Below are 26,398 nucleotides of genomic sequence, written 5' to 3' on the forward strand. Positions count from 1 at the left end.
GACGGGATGACGAAGGAGAGCGAGCGCAAACAGACTTGAAACTCGGCCTGAGAAAAGAGAAGGCTCAGCTCCCAGGGCAACGGGGGAGCACAGCGCTGGCAGGGTCCACCCAGACAACAAGCTGACGGGGGGCCCGTTCTTTCAGCGTCTTGATTCTTCACTTCTACCTCTCTGATTTTTTTTTTATAATGATGTTGGCAGTTAGTAACGAGAACAGTCAACGTTCAAGTCGCACAGAGATGATCAAGGCGAGATGCCTCGCTCATTTATTACTAGTGCGACTTGAGCAAAGTGCAGCGACCCCCAAATTCGAGACTGAGTGGATGCATAAGGCTGACATAGTTCGCACTGTGAGGTATTCTGCAATGGACGTGCCTCGTACAGTGCGCAAAGAGATAGAGCTGCTCAAGATGGTACGCCAAGACGTGCCGCATCGTGGCGGTGCGGCCCAAATATAGATTCAATTGACAATCCGCAACCATCTCTGCACAGCGCGCATTGAATTCCTTGTTACATCGCATCGACCTCTTCATCTGTATGGACACGCCCTGATGGAGGTAGTCCGATGTGCTATCTCTTTCAAATCCAGTCTGATGCGTTGGCCTGCCAGCAACAAAGCAGAAGATGATCCTAGGATCTCTCGCCATACGCCAGGACCTTGCGCAGGCTCGTGACGCATTGACGCCATCGTCGACGTTGCAATTACCATGTACTGATTGCACGGGGAACGATTCAATCCTTGGGTCATTGTAGTCAAATATCTCCAAATCTGCTGCCATCTCGGGAGGGCGTCACGTGCCCTTCATGCCGTCACCTTGGGTGGCTCTTTTTCCCAGATGACAAAATCACGATACCCGGAGCTGAACCTCCTCAACAGCGGGGTTAGTGCTAAACACGCAGCCAGGAACGTTGATGATTTGCGTTCTATCATAAATCTTAGCACCAGGAGATCAAATAAGACATCCCTCACGCAGAAAACATTTCACATATTTGCATTCTTAATTTCTTGCAATTGAGTCCAGTATACGACGGGCTCATCGCAGTAGTCAGAGAGAGCACTAGCATCCCTGCAGCTAAGACATTCATCTGCCGACAATTCCCTGACGTCCTTCACACCAACTCCGCTGGCTCGGGATGCCACCTCTACGAGCACCTGCAGGTGCAAAGTCGCCGGCAGACGACTGGGACATTGAGCTTCCCGACGTCAAAGAACTTGATTCCTTTCGGACTGTGGTGAGAAAGCTCTCAAAGTGCGTATACATCCCCACGAGTCCCTCAGGTTTGAGCTGACACGCATCGCACCCTAGGTACTTTGAGGAAGTCATTGAGCTGCCCAGCACATTTGAGCAATTGCGGACAACGTCATCTGGCAACTGTCTGCGCGTCTTGGTCGACCATCTGGCCAAGAATTGCGAGAACCAGGCGATCGTCAACGCCCTCCTGGCCTTGAAATGGCACTACGCTGTCGATGTAGAAAACGAGCAGGGGCTCGGTCCGTCGCGGTCGAGCGCCTGCGAGATTGTCGCATGGAGGTTCCTGACACGTTTTCCAGAGCGTGTGGCCTTGGACTTCTGCCTGTATGAGATCCCAGAGGCCCAGCTCCCGAGCCAGATGGGCCCACTGGCGGCCCAGACGTCGCAGGACCCCGAGGACAACGCAGAGCTAGCACCTTTGCTGTCACGCTTCTCGGCAAAGACCGATCGGAGCAATTCAGTATCGGCCCCAACAGGGAGCAAAACCAAGCGAAGCGAACTGCTCTTCTCGCTGTCGAGGCTAACAGAAGGGAGCCATGACTCCAGTTCAGCGGGCCCAGACGACGAGGATCCGAGCGCTGCTTTTGAAGGGCTGAACGCGCTCGAGATCGCCGCCGTGGCGGACGCGAAGCGGTTCCTGAGCCAGCACGTAGTACAGAAGATTCTGACTGGCATATGGAACGGGCAAATTGTGTACTGGGACGCCTTGTCACTCCACGCGAGGAAACAGCCTCGCTTCTATCACCCCAACAGAGCCGACCCCTACGCGCGGCTGAGGGTGCCCAAGTACATGAAGTGCTGGGAGGTTGTCTTCTTTGGCATCTTCCTCTGCCTTTTCTACGCTGTGCTCATCGTCCCGCCGAGAGATCGGCTTACAGGAGTCGAGCTAGCCCTGTGGTTCTGGTTCGCTGCGTTCCTCTTTGACGAGCTGAGCGAATGGGGCGATGCGGGAAGCGTCATATACACGGCGGATATTTGGAACTTTTTTGACATGATTGTGATTCTGATTGGAGTTGTCTTTATCATCCTCCGTAAGTCACTTGCCAGATGCTCGACATTACCAGCTGACAATGGTCAAAGGGATCGTCGGCCTCAGCCAGAACAGCCAGGAGCTCAGTGGCTGGGCTTTTGACATACTCGCACTGGAGGCCCTGTTTCTTATCCCGCGCATCTGCTCCATCTTGAGCTTGAGTCCGTATTGGGGAACGCTGATTCCGTGCTTGAAGGAGATGGGCAAGGACTTTTGCAAGTTCATGGTACTGCTTGCCATCTTCTTCCTGGGCTTCTTGACCACATTCTCCCTCATTGGTCGCGGCAACTTTAGGCTCGGGAGCATGTCGATCATCCTCACCCGAATTTTCTTCGGATCCAGCTACGTTGGTTTCGATGTCATGGACCAAATCGATCCCATATTTGGACCGCCGTTGATGATCATCCTCGTCATCTTCTCCAACATCCTCTTGCTCAGCTCCTTGACTGGTATCCTCTCCAACAGCTTTTCCCGCGTCATCAACCATGCTCGAGAGGAGTATCTCTACGTCTACGCGGTGTACGTGCTGGAGGCATCGACAAGCAACCGACTCATCCACTTCTATCCACCCTTTAATTTTATCGCCTGGATCCTGTTCAGCCCGTGGTCTCTCGTGTTCCCAAACTCCCCCGGCATACTCAAGGCCCGCATTGCGGCATTGAAGATTTCTCATCTGCCAATTATTGCCGTCATCAAGGCGTACGAGTGCCTCCAACGTCGAGAGTCCCAGATTTTCTTGGCTGGCTTCGAAAGTCCCGCTGAGCAGCCGCGCGAAACGCACCGCAGGCCGACGATGCCCCAGATTCGACCCTCTTCCGCCTACAATCGGCCCACCATGCCCCTCCTGAGCGCCAGCGCGTTCGGCAAGATGGGCAAGCAAAAGTTGGATGCGGCCGACGAGGATGTCAATGCGGACACGTCGTTGGCGGCGCAGATTGCGGAGCTGAACAGCAAGATCGACAATATCACAACCGCTCTCTTGGCCATGCAGCAGAATCAGTCTATACGCACCGGAGCAGCGGCTGCCGAGGGCGGCACGACGGAATCCTAGGTACTCGCAGTACCAACTCCATCTACAACGACTTGGATCAATATCACTTTTTTTTCCCCACCGTTAATGCGTACTCTAGTCCTTCTTTGTGACGTTTGTCTCCTGGACCCATGGCCTCCAGATCTCCTCGACGCCCTCCTCGAACCGGAAACCGTCCCAGTCAAAGTTCATCATACCCCAGGTATCGTTGACATTCTGGCCGCCCGAGCGCACCCTGTACGACCCGGCCACCGACCACATGGCCCAGCTGACGTCGTTCTCGGTGGTGAACTCGCGTAGGCAGTCAATGTAGCTGTTGTTCAGCAACGTCTCGTCCTGCGCGGTGCCAAACTCGGTCATCGCCACAGGCGTGAGGTGCGACGGTTCCCGGCACGGGCCGAGGTGGTGGTTCTCGAGCAGATCGCAGTCCTTGGGCCTGTCCATGCCCAGCGCGTTGAAGCCCGCGCGGTACAGCTGCGCCTTGATAATGTCGCACGTGCCAATGTCGAGGTCCTCGGTCATGGTGTACAGGTGGAGCTCGTAGAAGACCTTGTCACCCCATGCGTGGTCGTCCAGGTTGAAGACGACTGGGTCTCGCCGAGGCGAGTCCTGCACGGATACGCACATGTAGCATGGCGACGTGAGGAGGTTGGTGCCGCTGGTGAGCGCAGACAGATCCTCGTCGAACTGTAGACCAGACCAGGAGATGAGCAGGTCCGGGTTGGCCTCGTGGATTGCGTCGGAGCCGAGGGTCATGTTGCCGACAAGGGTCATCCAGTTGTAACCGAACTTGGGGTAGTCATCGACCCACGGTTGGCGCAGCTCGTTGACCAGCGCCATGGAGACGATGTTGGGGAAGTCCTTGGCCCAGTCGGCGACGTAGGACAGCGCACGCGTCCAGTTCTTGACGTTGAAGTTCTCGTCGCCGAACCAGGCACTGCCATCGTCGTGGCCACAGCACCAGCCGGCTTTGGCAATGTGCATGTCTGGGTGGACAAACATGCCCCTCTCGGCCGCCATGTCGACAATGTCGCCCCAGATCTGGAAGCGTCCCGTGGTGCGATTCCACGAGGGGTTGTGCTTGACGACATCGGACGTGACGCGGGTTCCATTGTAGTAGCCCAGGGCCTTGATCATGGCCGCTTCGAGGGGCACATCGTCCTGGTCAGATTCGTACACCTCGTCAACCATGGTGGCCGAGTAGCCCATGCGAAGGAAATTCATCCCCATCGAGCCGAGATCGTCCAAGATCTCGCCTGCCGGACGTTTCTCGAGTCCTTCGGGTACCATGGTCTCACCTGGGACATTTGGTCAGCAAAGTGAAGGGACAAGGCAGCAGATGGGACCCGAGTGCCATACCGGACATGGGCCAGTTGATGCCCGCCCATTTGATCTTATCACCGCGAGAGTTGACGATATGGCGACCCTCGGTGTGGGCAGGCCCATAGGGCCATTGTTCCTCACGTAGAGCGTACGTGTTCAGGTCTGTGTCATACGACCGTCCTTCAAGCGCAGCGCCGGCGGTGCTGCCCGCGAGGACGGTGGCAGCAGCCAGGAAACCAGTCACAAGCCCGAGCATGATTCAATTGAGAATGTGCGAGATTTCCAGCCCTCAATGCCTTTTCACACTCTGTCTAGAGGGCGACGCAATGCCAGCTACTTATAGTCTTCCTGATGTGCCGAAGAGTACGAACCCCACACAATGTTCCCCGGCCTCCGGACAACGAAACTGCGGGGAGGGAAACATGGCGGGAAATTGCGAGAGTTCTCCAAGACGTTCCCGTGTCGTTCGACGTCACTGGCTCGGTAGTAGCGAGAGCAATGTGCCGAGCGTGATGATCATCCCCCGAGTTAGTCCCCGCGATCTTGACCAGGGGGGCGCCGTGGGGACGAGTCCACGCGCGCCAATTGCTGGAAACGTTTGGGCGCGCGCATGAGCCGATCTCCTCAAGAGGAAGTTGACAACCGCAGCAGCCCCTTTGGTGGCGTGCGTAACCTTTTAAGCTCATGGTGATGGTTTTATAAGGGGACTGGAGTCTGGCGCTAGTGCTGGCCGCCAAGGCGATGGCGTCCACTTTGCCGGCAGTAGGAGCTCGCTGCTCGCTCCTTAAGGAACGCAAATGCCGGAGCATTTCCCCATGGGGGGTGGTGATGCTTGCCGCTGACCATGTGTCGAATCATGCCTCGTATCCCAGCGACACACTCCCCTCGGCTCCCGTTGGGCCGAAACTCATCAAGTGCCTTCGCGCTGGCGGGTCCAGAGGACTATATAAGATGGGTCGATGGCCGATATCAAGGAAGTTGTTGGCATCGGGACAAGAGCCTGTTCAGCAGCCATCATGAGAACCCCTCCCATCACTCCAGCCGCCACTCTGCTCGGCCTGCTGGGCCTTGCGGTAGGCGCCCCTGCGTCAAGCATTGCGTCGTCCCTCAAGGCAATCAACATCCACAAGGCGGACGACATTCGAGGCAGTGTCACTCTGCCCTCGAGCGTCGACGGACATGACATTGAGTGGTCTTCATCGGACGCGGACATCATCTCCGACTCGGGCGTTGTCAAGCGTCCATCATCCCAGGCCCAAGTCAACCTGACGGCGACCGTGACCTCGAATGGCGAGACCGTACAGCACACCATCACCACCACGGTACAGCCGGCGGTGCAGCTGGAGCCCTTTGAGGGCTATGCCTTCTCGTACTTTGTCGGCAGCTCGCTCGCAGGGGAGAACATATTCTTCGCGGCCAGTAACGGTAACGACGCTCTGTCGTGGACCGAGCTCAACGACGGCCAGCCGGTTCTCACCTCATCCAAGGGCACAGGCGGGCTCCGCGATCCGTTCATCATCAGGTCGCCTGAAGGTGACACATTCTACCTCATTGCCACGGACCTTTCCATCGGCAGCGGGACTTCATGGGGTGATGCCGTCCGGAAAGGCAGCCTCTATCTCGAGGTGTGGGAGTCCAACGACCTGGTCAACTGGTCGGAGCAGCGCCACGTCAAGGTGGCCCCCGACAACGCAGGCAACACCTGGGCCCCTGAGGCGTACTATGACGACAGCATCGGCGAGTACATTGTCTTCTGGGCCTCGTCGCTCTACGACAATGAGAATGATCCCGACCACACCGGCAACAGCTACCACCGCATGATGTATGCTACCACCCGCGACTTCATTACCTTTGGCGAGCCGGTCGTCTGGCAGGACAATGGCATGTCCAGGATCGACTCGACCGTCCTCAGGGCTTCTGACACGTACTACCGCTTCACCAAGGATGAGGGCGCGGGGGGCACTGGATGCACTGATATCATCCAGGAAAGCTCGTCCACCCTGCGTGGCCAACTCGACTCCTGGACCGTCGTTGCCACCTGCATCGGCCGTGACGCTGGCACCCAGGCCGTGGAGGGACCGACTGCCTTCAAGTCGAACCCCGGCGATGTGCACGGCGACAAGTTCTATCTCTTCGTAGACGAATATGTCGACCGTGGGTATATCCCCCTGGAGACCGCCGACATTGCCAACCCCGACTGGCAGGTCTCTGCCGAGTACAGCCTGCCCTCAAGCCCTCGACACGGAACCGTGCTGCCAGTCACGGCCGCTGAGCTCGAGGCCCTCCACTCGGGCGCTCAACAGCCAGCGAAGCGCGCCCCCCTCGCGACAGCCAAGCGACAGAGCGAGGGTCTCGGCCTGCTCCCTGGCTACTACGCGGACCCCAACATTGCCACCTTCCCCAATGACTGCAACTACTACATCTACGCCACGACTGACGGCACGCCAGGCTGGGGCGGCTTCGAGTTCTACGTCTGGAAGTCCCCCAACCTCGTCGACTGGGTCCGCTCCGAGCAGCCCTTCCTCACCCTCGGCGGCGAGAACGGCAACGTCCCCTGGGCCACCGGCAACGCGTGGGCGCCGACCATTGCGGAGAAGGACGGAAAGTTCTACTTTTACTTCAGCGGCAACAACCCCGAGTACAACGCCAAGACCATGGGCGTGGCCGTCGCCGACTCGCCCGAGGGCCCCTTTGTCGCGCAGCCCGAGCCCCTCGTCACCGGCACCGAGGCGGTCGCGACGAGCGGCGGCTCCATCGACCCGTGCGTCTTCAAGGATCCCGTCTCGGGCACGTACTACATCTACTGGGGCAACGGGACGCCCGTGTACGCGCAGCTCAACGACGACATGGTCAGCGTCGACTGGTCGACCGCCGCCGAGCAGCAGGGCCTGACAGACTACCGCGAGGGCAGCTTCGTCAACTACCGCGACGGCGTGTACCACATGACCTACTCGATTGACGACACGCGCTCCGAGAACTACCGCGTCGGGTACGCCACCGCCCCTAGCCCTGATGGTCCCTGGACGTACCGCGGCGTCCTCCTCGAGAAGGACGTCGAAAAGGGGATCCTGGGTACGGGACACAACTCTGTCCTCAACGTCCCCGAGACCGACGAGTGGTACATTGTGTACCACCGCTTCAAGATTCCCGACGGCAACGGCACGAACAGGGAGGTCACCATTGACAAGTTGACTATTGATGAGTGGACGGGGCTGTTTGAGAAGGTTGTCCCGACGATCGGCGGCGTGGACGCGCAAACCATTCCTGGTTGTGACGGGAAATGCAAGAGGAGCCTGGTGAAGGAGTGGATGGCATAGACAGAGCCTTGAAATGATATTGTATTCGTGCGACGTCTCTCTGCAGGTCTGTCCTGTCCAGTCACCCACCCAGTCCGACGCCATGTGCATGTCCCTCTGGTTCGCATGATAAGACACCGAATGACCCAAACGCCTTTTGAAGAGTCCCTCCACACCACCTCCTACCAGTTCTACTGATATGCGTGTAAGTAGCCGTGCTGCAAGCCAGCTCACTTGCATACACAACACCCACCGCCCATTCGTCGAGCTGCCATGTAGATGCAGCCCTGCCGGTCGCATTCACGACCACATATGCACACCATCTTCGACGCCGAGAAGAGCGCGGCCAGCCCGTGTGAGAGTCAGATGACGGGGTCGCCGCCTTGCCTTGTCTGCCTTGTCGTCACGGCCGGAGGGTTTGTACTACCTGGAAACCTCGGGGGGGGGGAGGGAGCAGGCTTGCCCATAAGTCTCAGACGGAGATGTCTGATGTCTCCTTCAGCCCTGTCAGCGGTTTCTCAATACACACTGTCTTACATTGTTCCTTCTTTCTTGACCGTCGCAGATTGTGAATCGGCGCTTCAAAATACAATGGTTCCCGCCCCCGTCCTTCTACGAACCCGCGGCACGTCAGATGGCCTCACAGATCGCGAAGGCGCCGCGATCGCTGGCTCTGTCGTGGGTAGTATCATTTTGATCCTCCTCATGATCTTCTGCTGCATCAAGTGGAGTCGCTACCGGAGCGAGGTACGCATGTTTCATCGAAGACGGCACCGCTCCTCTGCCGCATCCACGTCTTCTTCGTCGTCGTCAAGTTCCAGTGAGGAGGACGATGCACGACGACCCGTCCGCGGCGTGCCTGTGCGGCCACCACCACGAGCCGCAAGACCTCCACCTGTGCGTGTGAGCCAGAGTTACGGGGCGAGCGTGAGGGTTTCGGAGAGGATACCGGGGGGGCCGAAATATCCGACGTACAAGGCGAACCCGATTCCGAACCCGAGGAACAATCCAAAGGTCAAGCATAAGGCTTGAGGGTTGGTGCCGAAAGCTGTATTTAATGTTATGTGGAATGAATAATGATTACAACATACACGAGGCAGATGGAGGGAGATGTCGGTTGTTGTACGCGAAGACTTTTGAGGGTTTGAGTGGTCGCAACAGTATGGGATGTCAGTGCTATAGGAAACAAAAAATCCGACAGGTCCTCTTGTGATATTGCGTCAAAGTCAGGCAGCCTAGTGACCGAACATTGCACGGGGGTTTCAGGTTGGTTTCCATGCAGAGATCGTTCACGTACTGAATGTCGCAGTCGTGTCGAATATACATCCTATTCGCAGTCGCTTGTTCTACATCCGCCCACACAACGCCTCTATGCTACAACCGCTCACATAACGCTCAACCCGCTTTTCATAATCATCATCGTCATCCCGTCATCATTTATACAGTGTTCTTCTTGCCGCCGCCGCACGAGTGGTGCTTCTCGACGCCCGCAGCCACGCGCTTCCACTTGGTGAGATCGCGGGCGACACCACGCTTGCTCGAGGGGTTCACCGACGACGTGGCGCGAGGGGGCACCTCGGAAAGGTCGTTGGCGAGCTCGGCGAGGGCACGACCGGCCGCCTTTGCGTTGGCTGTGAGCGCCTCGTAGTTGATGTTGTCAATGTCGTCGCAGGCGAGATGGTAGCAGGCATCCTGGGGAGCTCCGGCGCCCGTGAAGATGCCAGAGGAGGGGATGCCAGCCTCGAGGAAGGCAACATAGTCGGAGGAGCTACCAAAGGCACTGTACTCGATCAGTCACATGTCACAACGATGCGCTTTCACTCAACTCACGCGTATTCGGCGGGGAAACCCTTCTCGGTCAGGTAGTCGATAATGTACTTGCCGCCCGTCTTGTCGGCATCGTCGTCGGCGTAGACGTTGAAGAAGGGCTCAGGGGAGCCGATCATATCGTAGTTCCAGTAGAAGCGAACCTTGTCCTTCTCCTCCTCGGAGAGGCTCTGGACATAGTACGTGGAACCGACCAGGCCGCTCTCCTCCGCACCCCACCAGGCGAAGCGGATCTTGTTGTTGAAGCCCTTGTACTTCTTGACCGAGCCGACGAGCTCGAGCAGAGCCGCGGAACCGGAGCCGTCGTCGTTGACACCAGGGCCCTCCTGGACGGAGTCGAGATGAGCACCGAGCATGATGACATTGTCGGCGTCGCCCTCCTTGGTCTCGGAGATGATGTTCCAGGTCTCACGGTCCTCGGCAGTGGCATCGACGAGGAGGTGGACCTCGATAGTCTCGCCAGCGTCGACTGCCTCCTTCCAGGCGAGACCCTGCTCAAGGGTGATGACAGCGACGGGGGAGATCTGGCCATAGTTCTCCGCACTCAGGGTGGCGGCGGTGATAGAGTCGCCAGGCACGTTGTGGATGAGGAGGGCGCCAATGGCGCCGTTGTTCTTGGCCAGCCTCAGCTTGTCCGAGATGGCGCAAGCGCCACGCTTGATGAGTGCGATCTTGCCCTCAACATCGGTCCCCTCCCACTGGTCGGCGAAGCAGCCGGAGCCACGCTCGTCGTCAATGGGCAAGGCGGCGAGCTCGCCGGTGACACCACCCTCTGGGGTGGGGTTGTTGTATTGCAGGGTGAGGATGTTCTCCAGGTCACCGTCAGGGCCAGTCACGGAGATCTCATATGTCGTGGCGAACAGGTGGGTGAAGGGCTGGACAAAGGTGTCGAGGTGCTTGCCGAAGCGTGTCTGCACGCGCTCGAGGACAAAGTCGAGCGAGGCGTTGTAACCGGGGAAGCCAAAGGCACGGTTCCCGCCATTGTCACGGGCGATCTTGTTGAAGTTCCAGAGGACATTCTGGAGCCTAAGTCTTGTCAGCGTGTGTCTCGCAGACTCTAATGGCAGGTATCTGACTTGTCTGTGCGGATGTCATTCTCAATGGCATCGGGGGTGAGCTTGCTGGTGGCAGCAGCACCGGAAGCCGCAAGGCCGGCGGCGAGGAAGCTGGTAGTCTTCATCCTGAGAAAGTGATGGCGATACCGGAGCTTAACAACGATGTCGGTGAGAGACTCAAGAAGTTGGAGACCAGCGCGAAGGGACAGGAGCCCTTAAATACCTTGGAGTGACTGGCAGCAGGTGCGAGGCGCGAGGCGCGAGGCTCCAGCACCTGTTGGCCTCACCTGCGCAATTGGTGCCTCCTCGCCTTGCCGTGGCGACGCCTCCTACCAAAAAATCCCTGTGAGGTTCTTTGTCGATAGGTGGGGAGGCGAAAGATCCCCCATACAAGTTGTCGGCCGTGGTCCAAAGAGGCAGGTCGCAGCATTGGGTGCTCGGCGGGGTGCGTTGAGTGGCGCGGAGCGATCGCGCCAGGAACAAGCATAACTGCATGGTTGTATTCGGGAATTAGCGTAGAGGAGTGCTGTGAGTGTGGAGGCAATGTTTCCAAGCCTTGGGAGTTATGAATGCGCCAGCCTGTTGAACAAGTAGCTGGTCAATGACCGTCAATCTCTGAGGCCCTGGCCTGCCATGCCCTTGGGGAAGTAAGTGAAGATATTCCAGCAATCGCCCGCGCGATAAGCATCCCTGCTCTTGAGTGCGATATTGGCCTTTATTAACCAACCACTCACGATAAGGTTGCACCATCGACTCACTTGGACCGGCCAGTACCGGACACTACGGTGAGGGGACAGTGTGGCGCTCCAATTGCTTGATCTCCTGCCTCGATGGGAAAGGGCAATGTTGTGAGATGGTCCCTTTGTTTGGCGCCCTTGGCGGCTCTGCGATCTGGGGCGTGCGGAGAAATCGACAGGAAACATTCCGCTGTCATGGCAGAGTGGCAGAAGGGCCCCAACGTGAATGAGACTGTTCGAGGCTCCTTACGCTAACACGTTGGACACTTATTACAAGATCTTTCCTCGCTCTCTGGGGTCGCGAACGGATTGCTTGCTGTCCAGGAGGAAAGCATCCGGACTACTGTGGGCAAGGGCCCGAATTGAAGCGTCTGTCAGACAACGTGCAGTGGCGCAACGGGGCTCTCGCGTAGCGATACCAAGACCGAAGAGTGCTTCCTCCAAGAGTCCAGAACATGAACATGAACATTGAACATTGAACAGTGATTGTGCGGAGTGCTGGTGTGGACAAAAGCATGACTGTACTATTGAGTCGTTGATGAGTAATACAGTGACTGACTCTAGGCTCCAATCACAGGCTGTCAGATGCCAATGATCATGCCATTTGCGGCGTTTTCGGGGGTTGCCGTCCCCTAGACGAATTAGTGCGGTTCGAATCGGCTAAGCGCGGGGCAAAAAAAATGAATTTCCTAGCAAACGCATGATCTGATCCCCCTCGCAGCGAATGCATGGCGACATTGGCAGCTGAACGTTATCTTCTTCTTTCTCTCCCTACGGTGACCGCGTTGTGAGGCTCTGTCTTTGCTCCTCAACCTCCCTCCCGTACGTGAATTCTCTACCGCTCCTTCATTTTATCAAACAACGACGAGCCCACCATGTCCGTCGCCCACACCCCCCGCAATGCGCCCACTGTCGCATCGGCCACCGACCTCATCGGCAACACCCCCCTCGTCCGCCTCAACAGAATCCCCCAGGCCCTCGGGATCGAGTGTGATGTCTACGTCAAGGCCGAGTTCTTCAACGCCGGCGGCAGCGTCAAGGACCGCATCGCCCTCCGCATGGTCGAGGAGGCCGAGAAGAGCGGCCGCATCAAGCCGGGCGACACCCTGATCGAGCCCACCAGCGGCAACACCGGCATTGGCCTCGCCCTCGTTGGTGCCATCAAGGGCTACAAGACCATCATCACCCTGCCCGAGAAGATGTCGGCGGAAAAGGTGTCGGTGCTGCGCGCCCTGGGGGCCACCATCATCCGCACCCCCACCCAGGCGGCGTGGGACAGCCCCGAGTCGCACATTGGCGTCGCCCGCCGCCTGGAAAAGGAGATGCCCAACGCCCACATCCTCGATCAGTACAGCAACCCCAACAACCCCCTCGCCCACGAGTACGGTACGGCGGAGGAGATCTGGGAGCAGACGGGCGGCAAGCTGAACGCCGTCGTCGCTGGCGCTGGTACGGGCGGCACAATCACTGGCTTGGCGCGCGGGATCCGAAAGCACAGCAAGGACGTCAAGATCATTGCCGCCGATCCCCAGGGCAGCATCCTCGCCGTCCCCGAGTCGCTCAACGAGGAGCACATGAATGCCCAGTACAAGGTCGAGGGTATCGGCTACGACTTCATCCCCGACGTGCTCGACCGCGAGACTGTGGACAAGTGGTACAAGACCGACGACCAGGAGTCTTTCTTCCTCGCCCGTCGCTTGATCTCCGAGGAGGGTCTGCTGGTCGGTGGTAGCTCTGGGTCGGCCATGGCCGCCATGGTGCTGGCCGTGAGGGAGTATGGCTTCAAAAAGGGCGACGTTGTCGTCGTCATCCTGCCCGATAGCATCAGGAGCTACCTCAGCAAGTTTGCCGACGACGACTGGCTCGCCGCCAACAAGCTCCTGCCCACAAACGGCGTCGAGGTCGACAAGTCGGCTGACAAGAAGGAGACTGACCCCTACGCGGGCGCCACCATTGCCTCGCTGCGCTTGAAGCCGGTGACGTCCATCTCTGCGGCGGCTTCCTGCTCCGAGGCCATCGAGACCATGCGCGACAAGGGCTTTGACCAGCTCCCCGTGCTGTCCTCCACCACGCCCTCCAAGCTCGTCGGCCTCGTCACCCTCGGCAACTTGCTCAGCTACATCTCTCGCGGTCGCGCCACGGGAGAGAGCCAGGTCAAGGATGTCATGTTTGACTTTGCCCACCTCGACGAGATCATTACGGACCCCCGCCAGAACGCCGCCCTGGGCAAGAAGGACAAGAAGCGCAAGTTTGTCCAGATCACGCGTGAGACGTCTCTCACCGAGCTAAGCAAGTTCTTTGAGTGGAACAGCGCGGCTGTCGTCACAGAGACCAGCGAGGACGCGAAGCTCTCCAAGCCCATTGCCATCGTGACAAAGGTCGATCTTCTGACCTGGATGGTGAACAAGAAGCTCTAATTTATGATGGGAGAACAGAGGAGGATATTTGTCATGAATCATCTGGACGGGATCATGTACGGCGTTTTTGGGAAAATCAGCATCAACAGCGATACGAGAGTCGGGAAATAGAAAAGGAACGGCCTGCGAGACTCAACGTCTCCCATTGAATAATTTACATTTCACGCATTTGCTATCTTCTGCGCGATCCACCACCACCACTTGTCCGCACCAGTGCCCTCCTCGCCAGTGATGCTCCCAGGGAGGACATCCACGTCAATGTCAAACTCCTGCATCTGCTTGAACGAGAATTTCTCAGAGCCATACTCGCCTAGCCAGGCGTCCTGGTCCTCCGAGCCCACATCGTCCATGCCGACGCCAGAGTCGAGAAGTCCCTTGCTGCGCGTGGCCCGGATCCTCGTCAGCTCCACCTCCAGATTCGTCCGGACCATTGTAGCCGGCAGCGCCGTGAACAGATCCATCTTGTTCGCCGCAATCATGACCGGCACAACGCTCTTTCTCGTCTTGCTCTTGTCCGAGGCCCTCTTCTGCAGGAGCAGGAGGACATCGTAGAGGTACGACGCCGTGGTCGACAGGACATCCTGCTCGCTCAGGGCCGCCGCATCCACCACAAAGACAATCGCCTTGAGCGTCTCTGCGCGCTCCAGCTTGCCGAACGCCAAGTTGCGCAGCTTCCCATGCCCCGGTGTGTCGACGAGGATGAACTTGGTGTGCGTCCCACTGGTGTCGTCGTGGTTCCGGAAACTCTGCTTCGAGTCCGCGTCCGTGGAGGCATTGAGCTCGACGCTCGTCGTCGACTGCGACGTGTGTGTCTCCGCGGGCGTTCCGCGCTCAAAGAGGGTCAAGAGCGACGTCTTGCCTGAGGCGAGGGGCCCGAGGAGGAGGACGGTCGGCGGCGTGATGTAGGTCGAGGACGAGGCGAGGGCGATATGGAGGAGCAGGGGCGCGCCGATGATGATGAGGATGCCCAGCGCGAGGATGGGCAGGGACGGCGTGAGGAGCGCTTCCAAGAATTCGGCGAAAGCCATCGTTGCGCGTCGTTCGTGCGGGTTGATCGCGCTGAAGCTGTTGTGGACTTGCGTGGTTGGAGGAGGATGTCTCTGGACAGTTTAGACTCTGGGGATGCGAGATTATGGCGGGACAGAGTGAGGGTCTGGTTGTGTGGCACCACATCTCAGGATCCAGGCTACCCGGGGGCTGTATGAGCTCCAACTTCAGCAACTGGAGGTCAGGATACACCACACACATTCAAGAGAGGATTCCGCGTGGGAATAGCGTGCAATGTGATTCTTTTTTCTTTTCTTTTTTCTTTTCTATTGTGTTTCATGTACCGTTGTACACTTCATCCGAGTCAAACATGCCACTGCTAAAAACTCAGTGCCACCCATACCTCTTGAATCACCTTCAATCATGGCACAGGATGCCGAATGGATAAGGCGCTACAAGTTGGCCATCTGTGGCCGAACAGAGACACAAGCCAGCCAACTGCACCACATGTCGCTAGTCGACAACATCATCGCACTACCTTGCGTTTGGCGTTGATGTCTGAAGTATTCAGGACTCAGGCATAATTCAAGTCAAGGCTTACGAACCATTGATATGCCAATTCCCGGCATCCTGGCGGAAGAGGCAGAGCTAAGCCACTCTGGGATAGATGGCAGGGGACTCGCCTTGCGCTCGGGGCTTAGCAAGGAGCGACTCCACGACAGGCCGCGTCGTCATTCTCAATTTCCTTATTAGTCTTGACCTCGAGACCAAATTTCGACTCCTGTCGGGTCACCATTCTCTCCTCTGCATGCGCATAGCGTCTGGCTGACTTTTCTCATACCGGCGCTTGCACCAACCTTCGCTTGCACATATTATGATGCTCGTGTTGCATTGTACGTTCCTTGTATATCAATAATCTGCTGCTGGACCGCTCTACTCCTGCCCGCAAGCCGCTGTGCGGACCGCCCACGAAACTGTTCCGCGAAAGCGACATTGATGGTTCCCTCTCCTACCCAAGCCAGCTCTCCAGCTGCGCCCCGCCAGCCGTCGTCCAAAGCCTCCGTCGCAGCGCCCCAGCTCAATAGTGACATGGAAATGGGCACCATGGCTTCCGACCAGCTCGCCGCCCGGGAGGATGGGCAGGACGACATTATGCAGATATCGCGCCTCGGCGATATCCAAGGCATGGAGAAATTGTTTGAGACCGCCGGCTACGACGCCACATATACAGACGAGGAAGGCATCACGCCGTTGCACGTAGGTCCGCTGTCGCGCAAGCTTGACCTGTGGAAGCTGACCAAATGTGCTAGTGGGCTGCTATCAACAATCAGTACGCCATGTGCAAATTCCTCATCGAACACGGGGCCGAGATCAACCGAAAGGGCGGCGAGTCTGTTGCGACGCCTCTGCAATGGGCTGCGCAGCGCTGCCACTACTACACCGTCAACCTCCTGCTACAACACGGCGCCGACCCTCTGATCACCGACGCCCAGGGCTACAACACACTGCACATCTCGACCTTCAATGGCAATGTCCTCCTGATAGTGCTACTGCTCCACCAGGGCATCCCCGTCGACGTACTCGACAGCTTTGGCCACACCGCGCTCATGTGGGCGGCATACAAGGGGTTTCCCCAGTGCGTCGACGTCTTCTTGCGCTGGGGTGCCGATGTTCACGGCGTCGATGAACAGGGCTTCACACCTCTGCACTGGGCTTTGGTTAAGGGCAACCCAATGTGTGTGATGAAGCTGATTGAATACGGCGCGGACCGATTTGCCAAGACCGAGGCGGGCAAAACGCCGGAAATGACCGCCACGGAGTTGGGCACTGACCGGGCGTGGCACTCTGCGCTCAGGGAGTGTGGCTACGACGAAGATGGTCAGCCTGTGATGCCCCCATGGCCGGGCGCGACCTACTTCTTGCAGGACAAGAGGAATTTTGTGCTGAGGTTTACCTTTCTTATGCCCTTCCTGCTCGTGTGGGCGATGATCATGGTCCTCTCGCATTCTCCGGTGTTCCTGGGAATACCGCTGGCTTTGTTCGTCGGTTTCAGCATACAATATTCGGCGCAGCAAGTACTGCAGTATGCGCCGTCGACTATGAGGGCCTTCCACAAGACTGTACGTGCTGTGCCCCCCCCCCCCTCGTGTATACCTGTGCTGACCCTCGCAGCCTTGGCTCACCGGTATTTTTGCGGGATCCCTTTTCCTCGTAGGCCTCAACTGGCTTTTTGTCGTCCTGCCTGCGACGACTACGGGTGCCGACACCGCCGGCGGTACGCACTATATCTTGAACATCATATTCGCCACCTTCCTTGGCCTCACGACCTACTTTTACGTGGCCTCGATGCGGTTTGAGCCTGGCTTCGTGCCCAAGTTGAACGGGATCGCGGAGCAAAAGGCGGTGATTGACGAGTTGCTCAAGTCGTGGAAGTATGATGAATTCAACTTTTGCGTGCAATGCATGATAAGGACACCATTGCGAAGCAAGCACTGCAAGGCCTGCCAGCGCTGCGTGGCCAAGCATGACCAGTATGTCCACCACAGAGGCTTCAACAATGATCTGTTTGCTAACGACGACCAGCCACTGCCCCTGGGTCTACAACTGCGTTGGAGTCAACAACCACCGCCACTTCTTCCTCTACCTCGTTTGCCTGACGATTGGCATCTTGTCCTACGACTGGCTCTTGTATTACTGTGAGTAGCCACCGCAGACACTGGGAGCGCTTCTCTGACACTAGCAGACTTTACCACAATCTCCACGACCGCCTCGGAGAGCTGCAACGTGCTCAGCGACAACCTTTGCAAGATTGTCAACGCCGACGCATACAGCATGGTTCTCTCGCTCTGGGCGACACTGCAGCTCACCTGGGTGACCATGCTGCTTTTCACACAGTCCTTCCAGGTCGCTCGGGCCATGACCACCTATGAAAACATGTACGGCGTGCACGACAGTGTAGGCGGCCTGGCATTCACGTCCACCGGTCACCCCCTGGATCCCAACCACCCGTCCGTCTCCGCCCCAGGCGGCGCCGGCGTCGGAGGCCACAACCACAAGGCAAAGGGCGGCAAAATCAAGCAATGGGGCCGTCTCCTTGGTATCGATCCCTTCCTCGAGACCATCGCTGGACGCGGCGCCGTCGGCGGCGGCAAGAGGAAGCAGAAGAAGAACCCGTACAGCCGGGGCCTCATTGCCAATTGCAAGGACTTTTGGTGCGACCCTGCGCCTGTCTTTGGCCGTCGGGAGAATGGCGTGGCGGCGTTGGGTGGGGAGCGCGTCGACTACACCATGATGTATGAGAGTCCGACCATGATGAACCTGGGACGACGAGGCAGGGACGGCTATGAAGCTGTTGGTTCCGAGGAGGTGTAGTGGCGAGGACAAGAGCACCTACGTATGTATACTTGCGACGGCTTTTCGGTGTGGACAATAAGCGCTGGTTGATTGCATTGATTGGAGAGAGGAATGAATAACGACGAGACGGCAATTGGCCTATATTTATATTAATATCATTGCCATGTCCGCATGGCCCCGTTTACACTCCTCGGACAATGTCTACCTCCTCACAAAAGCGCATTTTCACTTCTGCCCTACAGACAGCCCGCCGGCGCTCAGTTCATGATAAAGTACAGCGGCAGGAACACCAAGGATCCGACGACACAGAGGAGCGCACTGAAGACCTGCCAGAGCCACCACAAAGTCGGTCCAAAGCCCGGCATCAGAAAGTTGATAAAGTCGTTGACCTGGTACAAATCCTCCTGGCTGGCAATGTAGTACTTGGCCTTGTCGTGGTCGACGGCCGCCGCCTGGGCGTAACTGGCCTGCTGCTGCTGGCGCTGCGTCAGGCGCAGCACGCTGACGAGACGGACGGGCGCCTTGTAGAACGGGACGAACCACAGTGCGAATGTCTGGTTGATTGTGACGTAGAGGAGGCCGGTTTTCTCGTCAAACACTGCGTAGCCTGTCAATGGACTGCGAGACCCCGTCGCATGGGCGTACTTTACCTGCTGAATCAATGTTGATGCTGATGCTGGGACTGAGGGTCCTGTACCACCGGTAGATGCCCAGGATGAGCCATCGCGAGTCTACCCAGTGTAGGAGGGGGATTGCGCCCTTTTGGAGGGAGGGAACGCGACAGAACGGATGCGTGAAGCTGGCGTCGGATGTGAAGTATGTCTGGAGAGTATGGGACTGGACGTCCGGGGAGCCAGTTGTGAGGTTGGTGATGACCTCTGGTATCTCGCGAACTGTGTTCGTGTTAGTGATTGGGGGGGGGGGGATTGTGAGTGCGCGCACGACAGCGTACCTGGGTGCTCCATTATGAGGCAATTGGGCAATTTGAAGTAATCTTTCACTCGCCTCAATGATTGTCTTTGAGTATCACTTATGGTGGGTGGTGATCAGGGAGGAAAGTCGCATGAATGATCTTGAAGGAGGGTGGTGGGCGCTGACATGTGAAACCTAGAAAGCGCAATGACGTGCCTCTGCAACAATCTCTTTCCCGACTTGCTACCTTACCTATGGAGATTCGATTGTCAATAATACGTACCTACATGAAGAATAAGAGGAGCTTTGTTCGCATAATCCCACCCAATTCTTTTAGCATGTGAAACCTCGCAAGCTTGACGTCACGATCAACTCCACCCAACGTTCCGAGCTGTCCAGACAAGTAAATAAAGGTCAACGATATCTCTCGCGCGCGCTCTCTGTTTTCGCCAGTTCCTTCTTTTCATCTGATTTGCAGATACTAGCCTGAGAAAAAAAAAAAATGTCGTCCAAATCGGGGTTGCAGAATCCCATCCTGCATCCTCTCCTGTTCATCTATCAGGTTTTGCAGTACCTCATCGCGAAAGCGCTGTCCCCCAATCCGCCCAGGTCAAACAACGAGCTGGACAGGCCCAAAATCGCCATCATTGGCGCTGGCATCACAGGCATCACATCTGCGGCGCATTGTGTTGGCCATGGATTCGATGTTGTCATTTTCGAACGGGGTACCGAGGACAGCGTCGGTGGCATCTGGACAGTACGTTTCCAAAACCCTCACCATGTCCCACACGCCCATGCTGATTTGAATATAGAAAGTGAACGACACGTCCGGGCTGCAGATCCACAGTGTCATGTATCGCTTCCACCCTTCCGTTCAGTGGCAGCGTGGATATCCCGACAAGTCCCAGATTCTGAATGCGGTGCGCGATCTCTGGAGGCGCTACGGTCTGCAGGACAAGACTAGGTTCAACTTCAAGGTGGACAAGACATATCAAGACGACAAGGGTCGGTGGATCATCAACAATCCTTCCAACGGTCGCTTCGAGGGCCTCATTGCTGCCGTGGGGACATGTGGTGCCCCTAAGAAGCCGGGCATGCAGGGCATGGAGAAGTTCAAGGGACAGATTGTCCATTCGTCGGAGCTCGATGGGTGAGTCAAACAAGAATTTGTTTCCTATAAAAGCCATTGCTAATCCGCGTAGAATCCAAGCAAAGGGAAAGAAGATGGCCATTATTGGCGGTGGCGCCTCCGCAGTTGAGGCTCTCGAGTTCGCCGCCGCCAAAGGCACGGCCAAGACGTCCATCCTGTCCCGGTCTGACAAATGGATCATCCCGCGCAACATTTTCGTCGACACTCTTCTGTCTCTCAACATATTCGGCCAGGAAACCACGTTGTCATTCATCCCCGAGTTTCTCCTGCGCAAGCTCTTCTACCGCGACCTCGAGTTCCTGGCGCCCAGTGACAAGGGCCTGTTCATGGACACGCCAATGGTGAACTCGGATGTGATGGATAAGCTGCGTCAGGGACAAGCTGAATGGATACGAGGCGACATTGTCCAGTTTGAAGAAAACGGCGTCACGGTCAACCGTCGGGCCAAGGGGGTACCCAAAGGAGGACCGGGTCACGAGACCTTGGTGGAAGCGGACATTGTCGTGTTGGCCACGGGCTTCAGCCGCCCTTCTCTCTCGTTCCTGCCCGACGACGTCTTTGAGGAGCCGTACGATCCCCCGAACTGGTACCTGCAGACCTTCCCACCTCAGCACCCCTCTGTCAGTGCCATCAACTGCACGTATGTCGCAGCGATCGGCTCGGTGGGCAACTGGCACATTGGCATCTACACGCGCATTCTGCTCATGTTCCTCGTCGATCCCCTCACGCGGCCGAGGGGCTTTTGGATGCGGCGCTGGATCGATATGACCAAGGTGCTCAAAATGTCGAGTCCGACGGGGGCGTTCGACTTCTTCACATACCTCGAACTCGTGTGGTGGTTTGTGTTCTGCGTGGCGTTCAACCCGTTCCGCTGGAAGTGGGCGTTGTTTGTGTTCTTTGGCGTGGGCATGCATCTGCCAGAAAAGATTGTCGGAGCTGAGAAGTGGCTTCTCAATGGAAGGGGGCACGATGTCCGTGACAAGGGGGAGAGCCTGTGAGGGGTGGGAGGAAGCTTACCCTGTAACACGGGCCGCGAAGGGGAAGGGGATGAGGCAGAGCGTGAGGACAAGGTGGTGCATACAATTGGGAGACAAGTCTCCTGATTTTCTGAACATGCAGAGCGAAGTGGTATCCTGTAAACGCTTCTGACTTTAGGCTCAGCCCAGCCAGGGACAAGGTTATGTGAGACGTGTATACGGATACAACCCACAGGTCGACGAATATCCAGCCAGCATGACGACTTCTGGCATGCTATTCAACGTGAGGCGAGGCAGGATAAATTCGTCACCGTGGACGACTGACAGACTTGTCCAAACTCGAGTTCAACTCCCGCCCTCATTGCCGAAGGACGTGGGGTGTTAAATCCCCGCAAGCCCATATCTTGTCCCTGACTGGGGCCGGCTGGCGACACCCGGATAATTTCATGGTTGCTCCATAGACGTAGAGCAGATTCAAGACTGACTGCACCGTGGCCGCCCCCCCTGTTTGCTTCATATCTGTGTCTTTTCACCGTCATCAGTTCAGCAGGCCGATTTTTTGGTGTTCAATCGAAAGCATCTTCTGAGGCTGTTGCCAATCCATCCGTGGGAGCGAGCCAAGCATGTCAGAGGCGACGCCGGCTTCAAAGCTGGCACATGCTGGGTCGTCGACCAACGCTTGCTTCACACCAGCCAGCGTCTTCGACTGGCTCTTTAGCAGCCCCTTTGCGACAGAGAGCAGCTTCACTCCGGCGCAGAACCGCATACCCAACGTCGAGGACGAGCGCCCTGTCTTCATCGACGAAGCAACTGGTGAGCTCGCCCCCTGCATTGACAATTCCCCCTTTCTGACGTTGAAACCGACCGGACCCTCGAGCGCGGACAATTGCGACGTGATGCTCTGCGCCTCGCAGTTGGCCTGCAGAACCTCCATCAACTCGATCCAGACAATGTCCACGCCCTACCTCCCACACCAAGACGCGCTGCTCCCCAGGTCGCGCCCATTGTCCTGGTGCAGTTGCCCAATTGCTTGCCCTTTGCCACCATCGTCCTGGGCGCGCTCGCCGCAGGCCTCACCACCACGCTGGTCTCCCCATCGCTGACGGACAAGGAGCTGGCATGGGTCCTGCAAAGCTCTCGACCGCACATCATTGTCACCGCTACAGGCTGCGTGCCGGCCATGCAGCATGCACTTGACCAGCAGCAAGACCAGTCCTTCGCGCGCAGTGTGCCCGTGTACACCGTCAATGTGGGCCAGGACCCTTATCCCGCGCTGCCACCGCAACCCTCGCCGCAGGACTGGACGAGGTTACTGGCCAAGTCCCAGGCGGCCATCAAGCAGCCGCGCCAGTTTGACGCGGCCGCACGGGCTGCCATCATCCTCTGGTCGTCTGGCACGTCCGGTCGCTCCAAGGGCGTCATGCTGTCGCACCACGCACTCACCTTCTCCACCGCGTCGATCTGGCACGACGCCGACTTTTACCGGGCACAGCGTGAGCGATGGCTCGGCTTCGTGCCTTTTTTCCACGTCTATGGTCTGTTGAACCTGTTCTTGGTCGCCATCCCGACCGGCTCGACCGTGTACACCATGGCTTCCTTCAACCCAGACCAGATGCTAGCCGCCATCCCCAAGCGCCAAATCACCTACCTGCACATGGCACCCCCGATCGCCGTCTTTCTGGCCAAATCACCCATGGTCGAGCCATACGCAAAGCGCGATGCGGAGGGCAGGAACAAATTCTCGAGTCTCGTGGCCGGCGTGACGGGCGGTGCCCCGCTGGGCCATGATGTCGTCGCCCAAGTCCACGCGCGCCTTGGCTTCCGCATCCGTCTGGGCTACGGACTGACGGAAGCCGGCGGCGTCACCGTACAGCCTGGTCTTTCACATGTAGACAAGGGCGACGACACGGGCCGACCGCACTGGGGCGTGGAGCTGAAGATTGCTCGTCCCGAGGAGAGCGAGCAGGTCATGCCGATGGACGAGCCTGGCGAGATCTTGATCAGGTCCCCGGGATTGATGATGGGGTATCTACCTCTGAACGCGTTCGCGGGAGGACACAAGTTTGACACGTCCGCAACGACAGCGGCCATCACGCATGACGGGTGGTTCCGCACAGGCGACATTGGTTCGCTGGACGCCACTGGCACGCTCAGGATCAGTGACAGGATCAAAGAACTCATCAAAGTGCGAGCGTTTCAGGTTCCGCCCGCTGAGCTCGAGGCGATCCTCTGCAGCAGCGACGAGGTGGCTGATGCCGGCGTGGTCGCGACCTACGATGCTAGCGAAGCGACAGAGTGGCCGCGTGCCTTTGTCGTCGCAGCGAGCCAAGGCATTGTCAGTGAAGATGGCTTGACAGCTCTCGCGCACCGGTTGCGGCTGCTCGTGGAGCGGCAGACGTCCAAATACAAGTGGCTCAGGGGCGGGCTGGTGTTTGTCGACAAGATACCGAAATCACCCAGTGGCAAGATTCTGAGGCGTGTGATGAAGGACGGCGGGATCAAGGGGGTGGAAGTATCACTCTATGAGAAGAAGACACGCTCGTCAAAACTGTAAGATTAGGTACGTGGCTTCAGGCAAATGCAGAGCCAGGCCAGACGTGTACGAGTATCCTCCATTCCGCGTACTACTGCAGTAGACCAAGCAAAACGAACAAGCCGCCCAAGCAGTTCTGCGTGTCTTTCCCAGTTGGATCCGTCATTCTCTCAACAAGAACAAGAACAAGCAAAAAAAAAAAAATTTGCCAAAAAGCCGCCCACCCAAGATTCAAAAATTGTCAAAGAGCCGCCCTCCGGGTGCCAGAAGATATGTCAAAACATGCCGCCCATGCTACAGAAGACTGAAAAGAAAAGCAGAGTCCCACATCAATACACAAGGACGTCTGCTAGGTGTGTGTCTCGGTTAGACCCTGTCTGAGGACGAAGAGTGCATGTCGTTTGTGGACCTGACCGAGATATCCGTCTGGCAGAAGATGTCGTTGCCCTCCACCACGGTCGTCCTGTCATTGTGCTTGCCCTCGCGGAGAATGGTCTCGTCGCTTGCATTGTCGGGGTTGAAGGCGCTGGCGTAGATGCGTGTCTCGGGGCCTGGGCCGCGGGAGTTCATTTTGCCGGAGAGGTCTTCGTTCTTGGGATGATCGCTGAGCTGGTAGCTGCGCTCGGGGTAGGAGCCGTCGCGGGTCGTGTAGCCGTGGATGACCTTGTTCCAGAGGGGGCGGATGACGGGGATGGAGGCGCACAGGGCGGAGACGAAGTTCTCCGTGCCCGAGTAGATGAGCATGTCGACGGTATCATCCGCGGCATGTTAGTCAGGTTGGGCGTGGGGGGGGGGATGTTTTGGACAGACGTACAGATGTATTCCTCGAACGACGTCAAGCTCGTAAGAGCAGTCGTGCGCATGATACCGCAGATGCCGGCACTGTCGAGGTCAGCTTCCGTTCCTGTTCCTTGAAGACCGGCAGAGAGAGACGTACAAGACACCCAGGCTCAGGCCGATGATGGTGATGATCTTGTCCTTCTTCTTCATTTTGAGTTCCCAAACAATGAAGCAGGGGATGATGGCGAGAGCAAAGTCGATGCACACAGCATACGCTAGTGTTCAACGGTCAGCATGGTCACTGGGAAAGGAACACTGTCTGAGCTAGCCTACCAGACGTGGTCAACCCGACCTTGGCAAAGTCCAGCCAGCAGTTGCCCTTGACGCTTGAGTTCCAGACGGCCTGGATCGGTAGACACTGGATAAAGACGGCAATAGTGCAAAAGACGGCCAAGATGGAGTTGGTGGCGATGCAGGCCCAGATAAAGGTCTTGTGCCAGCCGCGGTTGACAATGCGCAGCAACAGGAAGGCGACCGCCGCCCTGCTGATGGCAATGTTGAAGATGCAGACGCCTTGCCCGATGATTTCGAACATGTGTGCCTGCACATAGTCGGCAGGGTCAATATCAGCACGCTTCTGGCCGATGCCGTACGCAGTGCCGGCACTGATACATGCGGAGTATGCTGCGAGCAACAGCTGCCCGAGTCAGTACCTTCCAAAGATAAAGTCTGGATGTTGGCTTCACTTACGAGTGTTAGGACAAGAAAGAAGTCGTCCCATCCCGCGCTGTGTAGAATGAAGAGCCGAGTGTAGCAACGCGCAAAGACAAACATGGTCGCCACGACAGTCTCCGTCCAAAGCACGGCATTTAACGTCGGCCCACGGCCACCGTACGAGTCAGGTTGCGGAGTCATGGCTGCTGGTCGAGGTATGGCAAACAAAGAAAGAACGTATGTTAGACGAGGCACGAGCCAATAGTTGCAATCAGGCTCTAGTCCTCGCAGATAGTCCTCGCAGAGGAAAGACAGACAAACAGACAGACAGACAGACAGACAGACAGACAGACAGACAGGATTCGATGCCCTTCAAATAGACTCAAATGTCAGCCCGTGAAAAAGGCCAGAAGAGCAAACGTCAGTTTGCCTCTAGACATCAACAAGAGATAGAAAAGAAAGGATTGAAAGTTCTATCAGATATAACAAAAATCGAGCGTCACTCAGGTGCCGTTGGACTCTGTCACTCGCTTGCCGAATGTAGCACAAGACGCGAGCGAGCTGCACAGCGGCGGCGACGACAATGCAAAAAGGGGGGGACGAACGAGATGACAACGGGAAGCCACTGGACGGATAGATCCATTCGGCACGGTGATCGCTAAGAAGTGGAGAAAGACATGGACAGAGTGTGTAAGAGACTGAATCCACGAACGCCTTACATGTAGTACAGGTCTGCGTCGAGACCAGGGCAGAGAAGCGCCTCTTTGGCCTAGAATAGATTTCGATGATCTTGTTCGTGGAGCAGCAGATGTAAGCAGACTGCAATAAGCAAGGAAACTACCCATTATCCGCCTACGACGGGTCAAACCTCAGGGTCAAAGCCAGGGGTATCCTTCCCGCACGTCCAGGACGCAACCTATCGCGTCGAAACATCAAGCACCCCCGTTTAGTGTGGAGAACGGCAACGGGAGTGAAGAGATAGTCTTACGTCCGCACGGCGGATCCCTTGCTCCCGTGTGTGTG

The 26,398-nt window shown here is 57.3% G+C and overlaps 12 protein-coding genes across 12 annotated transcripts; 6 read left to right on the forward strand and 6 right to left on the reverse strand.

The window, feature by feature from the left end:
• Window positions 1–1,134: 1,134 nt before the first annotated feature.
• Window positions 1,135–3,334, forward strand: J7T54_006897 (Calcium channel-like protein; the record flags this gene model as incomplete). Its single annotated transcript, XM_051508542.1, has 3 exons — window positions 1,135–1,250; window positions 1,308–2,284; window positions 2,334–3,334. 3 exons carry the CDS (start codon window positions 1,135–1,137, stop codon window positions 3,332–3,334), a joined length of 2,094 nt encoding a protein of 697 aa, XP_051366111.1.
• Window positions 3,335–3,409: 75 nt separating this feature from the next.
• J7T54_006898 (uncharacterized protein) lies at window positions 3,410–4,892 on the reverse strand (the record flags this gene model as incomplete). The annotated part of the gene is made up of 2 exons (XM_051508553.1): window positions 3,410–4,611; window positions 4,673–4,892. 2 exons carry the CDS (start codon window positions 4,890–4,892, stop codon window positions 3,410–3,412), a joined length of 1,422 nt encoding a protein of 473 aa, XP_051366112.1.
• A 760-nt stretch (window positions 4,893–5,652) lies between these two features.
• Window positions 5,653–7,953, forward strand: J7T54_006899 (Xylosidase/arabinosidase-like protein; the record flags this gene model as incomplete). Its single annotated transcript, XM_051508564.1, has 1 exon — window positions 5,653–7,953. One exon carries the CDS (start codon window positions 5,653–5,655, stop codon window positions 7,951–7,953), a length of 2,301 nt encoding a protein of 766 aa, XP_051366113.1.
• A 1,416-nt stretch (window positions 7,954–9,369) lies between these two features.
• Window positions 9,370–10,939, reverse strand: J7T54_006900 (leucine aminopeptidase-like protein; the record flags this gene model as incomplete). The annotated part of the gene is made up of 3 exons (XM_051508575.1): window positions 9,370–9,712; window positions 9,763–10,785; window positions 10,836–10,939. The coding sequence occupies 3 exons, from the start codon at window positions 10,937–10,939 to the stop codon at window positions 9,370–9,372; spliced, it is 1,470 nt and encodes a 489-aa protein (XP_051366114.1).
• A 1,487-nt stretch (window positions 10,940–12,426) lies between these two features.
• Window positions 12,427–13,968, forward strand: J7T54_006901 (cystathionine beta-synthase; the record flags this gene model as incomplete). Its single annotated transcript, XM_051508587.1, has 1 exon — window positions 12,427–13,968. One exon carries the CDS (start codon window positions 12,427–12,429, stop codon window positions 13,966–13,968), a length of 1,542 nt encoding a protein of 513 aa, XP_051366115.1.
• A 161-nt stretch (window positions 13,969–14,129) lies between these two features.
• J7T54_006902 (uncharacterized protein) lies at window positions 14,130–14,996 on the reverse strand (the record flags this gene model as incomplete). The annotated part of the gene is made up of 1 exon (XM_051508598.1): window positions 14,130–14,996. The coding sequence occupies one exon, from the start codon at window positions 14,994–14,996 to the stop codon at window positions 14,130–14,132; it is 867 nt and encodes a 288-aa protein (XP_051366116.1).
• A 955-nt stretch (window positions 14,997–15,951) lies between these two features.
• J7T54_006903 (Palmitoyltransferase-like protein) lies at window positions 15,952–18,327 on the forward strand (the record flags this gene model as incomplete). Its single annotated transcript, XM_051508608.1, has 5 exons — window positions 15,952–16,212; window positions 16,266–17,075; window positions 17,128–17,486; window positions 17,539–17,651; window positions 17,699–18,327. 5 exons carry the CDS (start codon window positions 15,952–15,954, stop codon window positions 18,325–18,327), a joined length of 2,172 nt encoding a protein of 723 aa, XP_051366117.1.
• A 239-nt stretch (window positions 18,328–18,566) lies between these two features.
• On the reverse strand, window positions 18,567–19,274 carry J7T54_006904 (uncharacterized protein; the record flags this gene model as incomplete). Its single annotated transcript, XM_051508619.1, has 3 exons — window positions 18,567–18,907; window positions 18,960–19,202; window positions 19,262–19,274. The coding sequence occupies 3 exons, from the start codon at window positions 19,272–19,274 to the stop codon at window positions 18,567–18,569; spliced, it is 597 nt and encodes a 198-aa protein (XP_051366118.1).
• A 449-nt stretch (window positions 19,275–19,723) lies between these two features.
• J7T54_006905 (putative monooxygenase-like protein) lies at window positions 19,724–21,369 on the forward strand (the record flags this gene model as incomplete). The annotated part of the gene is made up of 3 exons (XM_051508630.1): window positions 19,724–19,978; window positions 20,034–20,371; window positions 20,424–21,369. The coding sequence occupies 3 exons, from the start codon at window positions 19,724–19,726 to the stop codon at window positions 21,367–21,369; spliced, it is 1,539 nt and encodes a 512-aa protein (XP_051366119.1).
• A 602-nt stretch (window positions 21,370–21,971) lies between these two features.
• J7T54_006906 (4-coumarate--CoA ligase-like protein) lies at window positions 21,972–23,902 on the forward strand (the record flags this gene model as incomplete). The annotated part of the gene is made up of 2 exons (XM_051508641.1): window positions 21,972–22,161; window positions 22,263–23,902. 2 exons carry the CDS (start codon window positions 21,972–21,974, stop codon window positions 23,900–23,902), a joined length of 1,830 nt encoding a protein of 609 aa, XP_051366120.1.
• Window positions 23,903–24,247: 345 nt separating this feature from the next.
• On the reverse strand, window positions 24,248–24,625 carry J7T54_006907 (uncharacterized protein; the record flags this gene model as incomplete). Its single annotated transcript, XM_051508652.1, has 1 exon — window positions 24,248–24,625. One exon carries the CDS (start codon window positions 24,623–24,625, stop codon window positions 24,248–24,250), a length of 378 nt encoding a protein of 125 aa, XP_051366121.1.
• Window positions 24,626–24,772: 147 nt separating this feature from the next.
• Window positions 24,773–25,576, reverse strand: J7T54_006908 (uncharacterized protein; the record flags this gene model as incomplete). Its single annotated transcript, XM_051508663.1, has 3 exons — window positions 24,773–24,936; window positions 24,995–25,358; window positions 25,412–25,576. 3 exons carry the CDS (start codon window positions 25,574–25,576, stop codon window positions 24,773–24,775), a joined length of 693 nt encoding a protein of 230 aa, XP_051366122.1.
• Window positions 25,577–26,398: the final 822 nt, after the last annotated feature.

This window comes from Emericellopsis cladophorae (genome assembly GCF_022114955.1).
Source record: "Emericellopsis cladophorae strain MUM 19.33 chromosome Unknown NODE_2_length_1295279_cov_118_880017, whole genome shotgun sequence".
Taxonomy (NCBI): domain Eukaryota; kingdom Fungi; phylum Ascomycota; class Sordariomycetes; order Hypocreales; family Bionectriaceae; genus Emericellopsis; species Emericellopsis cladophorae.